This window comes from Ixodes scapularis, unplaced genomic scaffold, assembly GCF_016920785.2.
Source record: "Ixodes scapularis isolate PalLabHiFi unplaced genomic scaffold, ASM1692078v2 PGA_scaffold8__174_contigs__length_109621045, whole genome shotgun sequence".
Classification (NCBI taxonomy): Eukaryota; Metazoa; Arthropoda; class Arachnida; order Ixodida; family Ixodidae; genus Ixodes; species Ixodes scapularis.
In genome coordinates this window covers 42348033-42356720 of record NW_024609883.1, presented here as the reverse complement: position 1 = coordinate 42356720, position 8688 = coordinate 42348033, and the positions used below count along the sequence as shown (strand labels likewise).

The following is an 8688-nucleotide window of genomic DNA, read 5'->3' as shown; positions in this document are numbered from 1 at the left end:
ATGTGACCAGGAAATCCTCAACCTTGGCTACCTCCAAGATGAGCTGGGCATCAGTTGCTGAGTCCACTGGTCCCACACAGTCCAAACAATATCAGTTGCTTCAAGCTGACAACGAGCAACTAAGAAGAAAACTAGCGCGTCTCAGTACTAAAATAGCCCGGCTGGTGAATCCCAAACAGGCGCGAGCCTCCACACAACCCCCACTCACCCCTCCCACAAACACTAAACCGTGTTCTCAGCCACAGTCCTAACCCCCCATCCCCCTTAAACCCGCCGCCGCCACCGCAGTAGAACCCATGGAGGTTCAGCGCACCGCTACAAAGCGCAAGGCGGACGAACCCCTCCAACCAACCACCCCCGAAGAGAACGTAAACAAACAAGACCTCGAAAACCTCGAGACCAGGATGACGACTATAGTCACCAACAAAATTGAGCAAATAAGCCACAGCATCATGGAGGTCGTCCACTCCCTACAACTGGAAGTGGCCGCCGTCACGCAAACGCACCAACAGAGCTCCTCCAGCTTCAGCAGCTTAATCACCGCGCGTCCATAATCGAGTCCATAACGCAACACCTTACCCTCCCTACGCACCTGCCGCAATCACCACGATCCACATCTCTCTCCAGAACCTCCCGTTCCACCTCGAGGGATCCGATTCCCAACCTGACCCCCAGTCCCCTAGCGCCGTCAAAACAACAGGTCCCCAGCAGCCGCAGCACCAGCCTCCCTCCTCCCCAGCCCAATCATGGACAGGGACGAGATATGGCAGTGGAACTGCAGAAGCTACCGGAAAAAACGCGGAAACCTCCAACAATTCCTCCTAACTCGATCAGTTCCTTCGATAGTGATCTGCGTTCAAGAGGCTAGGACTGTCGCCCAAGCTGGCCGGTTACAAAACATACAATTCTCCCTCCGACAGATAGCTCCACGCACCCATACTCGTCCACCGCAATAGCACAGCCATACTGCACGATTCGGTAGATGTCAATATACCACATACTCTAATCGAGCTCATTCCTCGCAAGGCTAAAAACAACAGTACATTCATTTTAAACGTGTACGGTCCACCAAGGGACTGGAGGGCCAAATTCCTCAATATATTACATCGTGCGACGGTAATAGCCAAATGCGATCGCCTCCTCGTGGTGGGGGATTTCAGAGCGGCTCATTCTGCCTGGGGATACGCGAGGGATGCACTTAAAGGCACTTGCCTCTGGGAGGTTGCTCAACGGGAGGGTAAGACCCTCCTGAACGATCATCAGACTCCCACAAGAATAGGCAATAGCGTCTGTACCGACACATCACTCGAACTAGCGTTCACCCGAAAAATTCCACGCGCAGGTTGGCAAAACACGCAGGAATGTCTGATGTCTGGGCAGCGACCATTATCTAATTAGCATCTGCCTCCAGACTACAAAATACCGCAAAAAAAAAAAAAAAAAAGAAACAGCGCTCAAGCAAATAGCAGATTGGGAAAAATTTCGCCAGAATAGGCTTTGTACGGCTCCCATGGAGATTGCGTCCCTCGAGAAATGGTTGCACGCGCTGCTCACAGACGTCAGCGACACTATGCGCGCCATTCAAGAGGAGCCAATGTCTTTGCAAGAGGTGGACTCCCACCTACTGCACACGTGGGAAGCGCGGAACGGCCTACACAAACGCTGGAAAAAACAAAAACACAATCGCAAACTTAAGCTACGCATCACTCAATTGGATCGACAAATTGAGGACTATGCTAATACCCTCACGCGTCAACATTGGCACCAGATTTGCGATAGTTTGCGAGGAAGCCTGGGGAACGCCAAAACTTGGAACCTTCTCAGGCACCTCCTCGACCCAAACAACACAAAAACAGAGCAGCGGAAGAATCTCTCCCGTTTCCACCATCAATACGATGGAAGCACGGAAACACTCCTCCGAAACCTACGGGCCATAGACATTGGACACAACCCCCCCCCCCCCCCCCCCCCCCCTTACCGCGCTAGAGGACGGCCCTTTCCAACGCCGATCTAGACTCTCCCATTCTAGAATCGGAGGTCCATCCAGCCCTACACAAAATACGTACCCAATCGGCCTCGGGAGAGGATAAAATGAATAAAAACACTCTTAGGAACCTGGATGATGCTTCCATTCAGGCGTTGACCCAGCTCTTTAATGAGTGTTGGGAGGCGGGCGCCTTACAGCAGGAATGGAAACACGCCAAAGTAATCTTTATTCCCAAACCAGGCAATCCCCTCACTCCCTCACGTCATGCGTGGCGAAGCTCTTCGAGCACGTTACCCTATCGGCGGATGCAGAACTATCTGGAGGATTCCCGCCTCTTCCCGGTCTCAATGATAGGATTTCGCCCAATCTTTCCACGCAAGACTTCTCCTACAACTAGATCACCAGATATATTGCCCCGAACAGACTAGGAGATACTGGGCCATAGTATATCCTCGACCTCAAAAAGGCCCTTGATAACTTCTTCCACACAAGAATCATGCAGACGTTAAGCGGAATCAGAGTAGGCACCAAAACATACAATTACATACGAGCGTTCCTCACAGACAGAACAGCAACCCTTAAAGGGGCACTCAAGTGGTTTTTGGAGAAGTTTGTTTTTGAAAGCATATTGCTTGTTGGACTTCAGTCAATGAAAATGACCAGTTCTAGACGGCAATACGCCAAAGTAAACTCGCAGCAATAGAAATACGCAGACACTATTTCCTCTTGGGGAGTCCATCCGGTGTCCCCATCCCCGCCATATGGTGGGCTCGGTGGCTGTGCCACAACACGGTCCATTAACCCGCTGTCCTACACCATGCAGGTCCTTACCTCGTTCATCACCCTCGTCATGGTTCCAGCCTTCCTGAATGATACCTGGATTATCGCCACGGAAAGTACGCCCCTTCGCCACGCGCACGGCTCGAGAGATTGGCAGTCATCAACAGCAAACGCGCCGCTAAACCTTGTGGCGCTGTCATCTGATCCGTGGATCCCCAGTTCATCGTGGGAAGCACCATCGTCATCGACGTCAACAGATGCGCCAGTCATAAAAGAACAACATCCGGCGACTGCACTCTGTGGGCTCGGTGGCTGTGCCACAACACGGTCCATTAACCCGCTGTCCTACACCATGCAGGTTGGTCTGTCATACGTTAGCTCGTCTAAGAAATCGAGCAACTATCTTTTAGTACAGCTGCCGAGCCTGCAGTGTTGCATTGCCGTTGCTAGAGAATGTGCTCAAGTCATCCGCCGCTTACTGATGTTGTCTGGAGATGTAGAGACTAATCCGGGTCCTGTTACCTCAAGTGAAATCCTAAGCGAATTGCAGAAGCTGTTTGCAGGTCAAACTAAACTCATCGAGGAGGTAAAGGGCCTAAAGAGTCAGCTGCAGATAACCGATAGGACCATATCGGACCTAGGCAGGCGGATGACTGACCTGGAGGGTCATTACCAAGGCCTTTCCACGCTACGTGCTGAGGTGGAGGCCACGGTGACCAGGGCCGCCCACGCGGCTCGTCAGGTCTCTGACCTTGAGGCCCGTGTGGACGACACTGAAAATCGATCCCGACGAAAGAATCTAATATTTTATGGTGTGCCCGATCCCTCACCTACAGAGACTTTTGCCCAGTCCGAACAAAGAATCATTCGCCTTTGCTCTGAACTTTTTGATGTAACATTAGACTCGAAAGAAATAGAACGTGCCCACCGCCTCGGGCGTCATTCGGTCGAGCGTCCAAGACCAATAATAGTGAACTTCTCCTTTTTCAAAACTAAAGAAGCCATCCTTTCGAATGGCCGTAAACTAAAAGGTACTAACTTCAGCATGGGCGAAGATTTTTCCCGCTCAGTTCGCAACGCACGGAAGCACCTCCTTGCCTTTGCTAGAAGCAAATCTGCTCCCTTTTCTTTGCGCTACAAAACACTGCTCATCGGCGCAAAACGTTACGTTTTCGATGAATCATGCCAATCAGTCAAAGAAATCTCATAGCAATCGCACCGTCAACAGAAAATTACAACACGCCCCCAACGTGCCCCTCGAACTAATCTTTCTTTTTCGGTGATCTTTACTAACATACGCAGCTTTCTTCCGAAGCGCGAACTCGTATCTGGCGTTGTATTATCTTCTGAATGCAATCTACTTGTGCTCACTGAAACTTGGCTAACCAGTGATGTTACTGACTCCGAAGTTTTAGCGTACCTGCCAAATTTCCGTCTCTTTCGTAATGATCGCAAAGGTACTCGCGGGGGAGGTGTTCTCATTGCCGTAAACCATCAAATACCATGCACTACTATTAACACTTCATCCGATCTGGAAATACTCTGGCTCATCTGTCATGCCGCTCCTGAAACAGTGCTGTTGGGTGTCTGTTACAGGCCGCCGCATAATAGTCCCGATTTTCCGGGGCTGCTTAACGATATGCTGTGCCATCTCAATGCAAAACATCCCAGTGCCCACATACTTCTTTTTGGCGATTTTAATTACCCATGTGTCGATTGGGCTAACCTGGCGCCTACAACAACGAGCAACGCAGAAACTAGAGAATTTATCGATGTTTGCCTCAATTTTAACCTGTCCCAAATATTAACTGAGCCAACACGTGTCACGCAAGCGACTGCAAGTCTCTTGGACCTAATATTAACCAACCGTCCTGACAGTCTGTCGTCAATTACTTACCTACGGGAAATTAGTGACTATAAGGTCATTCACGCTGATTTTATGTTTTCGCCGACGTTGCCCCCTTCTCAAAATAAAACAATTCGCCTCTACAACAAAGGAAATTATGAAGCGATAAATAACTATTTAACCAATTTTTTTACTGACTTTGAGGCTGCTTATCAAAGTCGATCCATCCATGAAAATCGGGTACTACTCAAGAACAAGTTTAACGAATTAATAAATACATTTATTCCTAAAATCACTTTTTGTGTTAGCCGACAGAAGCCATGGTTCACTAAAACCCTTAAGAGGCTGGAAAATAAAAAAAAGCGTCTTTTTCGCTCTGCGAAGTCAAAATCAAACCCATGCGCGTGGGAAAGGTACTACGAGGCCGAAGAAACATATTTAAACGCGATCATTGAAGCCAAGCGCTCATTTTTCTTTATTGACTTACCAAACATGTTAATCAATAACCCAAGAAAGTTCTGGCAGGTCATAAACCCTCAGCAAACTCCCGGTTTAACTCTTGCCGATGAATCGGGGAATGTGCTTAGCGGTAGTGAGTGCGCTAACATGTTTAATATCGCGTTCTCATCAGTGTTTACTCAAGAGCCCGACGCACCACTCCCACCCGTAATCGTAACTATTGTATCGGAAATGCACCCCATCTCATTTTCCACTGCCGGTATTTCGTCTATTATTGATAACATCAAGTTGTCATCATCAGCGGGCGTCGACGAAATCACCTCGAAATTTTTGAAGAATTGTAACCATGTATGTTCATCATTTTTCTCACTTATGTTCCCGCAGTCACTTTTCACAGGCGGCATTCCAGATGACTGGAAGGCGGGGAAGGTCGTTCCTGTTTTCAAATCAGGCAGCAAGGACTCTCCATTAAATTATCGACCTATTTCCTTAACAAGCGTACCCTGCAAAATCATGGAACACGTCATTTATACCCACGTTATGAACTTCCTCGACTCTAACCGATTCTTTCACTCTTCTCAGCACGGGTTTCGCAGGAACTTCTCCTGCGAAACTCAAATAGCTCTCTTTCTCCACGACTTGCATACCTATCTCGACTCTAACTGCCAAACTGACGCTATCTTCCTGGACTTTGCAAAAGCCTTCGACAAAGTACCTCATAGACGCTTGCTACTAAAACTTTCTCGGCTAGGATTAGACCCTGACGTCTTGAAATGGATACAGGAATTTTTGACTAATCGCTCTCAGTCCGTCCTCGTTAATAACCAGCCCTCCAACTGCCTACCAGTATCATCAGGTGTTCCCCAGGGCTCCGTCTTGGGCCCACTGCTATTCGTCATATATATTAACGATTTACCCTTACACGTTACTTGCCAAATCCGTATGTTTGCCGATGACTGCGTTATTTACCAACCAGTTACTAACATTTCTGACCAAATCAATCTACAGGAAAACCTCAATCGCATCCAGGAATGGTGCGACTACTGGCTCATGTCACTTAATCCTAATAAATGCAAACTCAAGTCCTTTCATCGCCGAACCAACCCTTTCCTTTTCCCCTATTCAATTGCTAACACCCCCGTCGAACTAGTACAGTCCTATAAATATCTTGGTGTCACCTTAGGTAGCGACCTATCATGGCGCGCACATGTCACTAACATTATCTCATCAGCAAATAAAAGTTTGGGATTTCTAAAACGCCATCTACGTACCGCTCCTCAAAGCATAAAACTGCTAGCATACAAATCACTCATAAGGTCAAAGCTGGAATACGCATCCCCCATCTGGAGCCCGCACCAAGCCTATCTCAGTTATGCACTCGAACAGGTTCAGAACCACGCCACCAGATTCATCCACTCATCTTACTCGTACAAAGTTAGTATCTCATCCTTAAAAGCTGAATCGGGCCTTTTAGACCTCTCCTCTCGTCGCCAAACTGCTAGCTTATGTCTATTTCACAAGTTTTTCTATTCTCCGCTCCATCACGCGCCCTACATTGTACCCCACGTCCGCATCTCTCTCCGAACAGGTCACCCATTGCAGGTCACCCGTCACCGCACTCGAACTGCCACTTTTTTCAATTCCTTCTTCCCCCGTAGTGCAACAGACTGGAACGGCCTTCCCGGCGAAGTTGCTACGATCACCTGCCCATTAAGGTTTGCTGAAGCTGTGTCAACCATCAATCCAACGTAACAACCTATTGTTCAAGTTATTGTTTTTTTTCATATTCTCCCACCCCTTATGTAATACCTATCCCGAAGGGGTCTTTAAGGAAATAAAGTGGAAAAAAAATAATTCAACCAATAAAAATCATTATTTCGTGGAGATTCCGAAAGTTACTAATAGTGCTCTTTTCAAACACATGCACATTATACTTTGAAACCGCGTCAAATCTTAGGATGTAGGTGACGTAATACAGCTATTATTGATTGAAAACGAGCGAACTATTTTTTCTCCTTGCCTTGTTACGCGGGAGTGATGTGCCCGCGCGGCGACGCGGCTGCGTCGCTCCGTCAAGTTCAACATCTTCGTCTACCGGCTGCCTTCCCGAGGCTCGCACTTCATCCCGTTCTTAAATCAAGGTTCGCAAAGACACGAATGGTTACGTTGCACCGGGCAAGAAAACGACCACCCGAGGACCTCCTACACATTCCTCGTTTCTGTGCGGACAACTTTGAGCGGCATTCGCCAACGGTGACCGTAGTTGTTGACGCCATCATGTCTTCTGTGCCGACGCTTCTGCTTCCCGTCGCCGACGGGACCGAGCGAGGAACCCGCGAAAAAGTTCTGGTTAGTGTTTTGGTGATTTTTGTGAGTTTCATGAATCTCGCTTTTGGCAGCAGTATGCGTGACATACGTGTTCGAAACTGAGGATGTTTTGTAGAAGAGAGAATCGTGTTTTTCGATCCGCGTAAATAAACTACGCATCGTAGAAAGCTGAATATCGCTGAGACGCTAGTGGTGGCGACAGAATGTGAAAGTTTGCGAGCATGACGTTATCTGAATCAAAAGAATACTAATACTTTATTTGTACTCAGTGGGGGAGGATTAACCACGCGTACAGGGCCAGAAAAGGTGATGCTGCCCATACCAGAATGGAGCCGATGTCCACCTAAGCCTAAAAACGTCACGATCTTTTTTTCTTCTAGGTTTCCTCTCTTTTACCACAAACTCGGAGTAATTTTGAACGTGGTCAGCATCCACCAGCTCGATTACGAACTCATTGTTGTCGTTTTTAGTGGTGCAGTTTATTTACTTGGACCAGAATGCACGGCTTCTGTTTTCTCAAACAGCTGCCACCGGCAGGAATTCTTTTTCTCCCGGCCTTTCGGTTCGAGCTTCATAACTGAAAACACGCTTCGTTCGCGAGCTTGGAGCATGTATGCGCAGTCAAAGCAGGGCGGAACGAGCGAATATGTGGAAACCGTTCATCCAAATGATACGCCCTGTGATGTGCCTGTGCTTGTCGTGCCGGTTCTCAAGAGTGACTCGCACACTGAACGGCCACTTGTGCGTAAGCACGATTTCGTGCCAGAAGCTCTCAAGATAGAAATTTCATACCCGAAGTTATTAGTTCGAGACGCTGCTAGTGCTTGGGAACAGAAGCAGCCACAAGTTGTTTTTATTTATCAAAATGACTTTCTTACCTAACGCCGGGTTTTCCAGAACTCCGCAAGGATAAAATGTTCTTCATTATTTTTAACCATTATTTAGTAGATCGTGTTTTCAGGCCACGCTAACCGTAGCGGGAGCTCGCGCTGCCACTTCGATGCATACTCTGAAGCGCGCGCTCGTAGCGGTAGTGGGCCTTTGAAAACGATCTACTAAAACTCCCTATTAATATTTCTTAAGGGCATTTTAGCATTTAGTTCACTAAAAAGGTCCTGTTACTCTTTTACCTTGATTAGAGCCACTAATCTTGATTTTGCAGGCAGCTATGCACTTGCCGTAATTACAATCACTGCTGCCAAACAATGAACCGTTGCTCTGCAGGAGCTCTGCGTCCTCATACGCAGAAAAAAAATGCTGCAGGCAAAACAGATGTACCATTTGTTTC

At 47.9% G+C, this 8688-nt stretch overlaps 1 protein-coding gene across 1 annotated transcript; it reads left to right on the top strand.

Annotated features, from left to right (window-relative positions):
• The first annotated feature begins 2780 nt into the window (after nucleotides 1-2780).
• LOC115325887 lies at nucleotides 2781-4093 on the top strand. Its single transcript, XM_029986593.4, has one exon. It carries the CDS (start codon nucleotides 2805-2807, stop codon nucleotides 3975-3977), a length of 1173 nt encoding a protein of 390 aa, XP_029842453.2. The 5' UTR covers nucleotides 2781-2804; the 3' UTR covers nucleotides 3978-4093.
• The last annotated feature ends 4595 nt before the right edge of the window (nucleotides 4094-8688 follow it).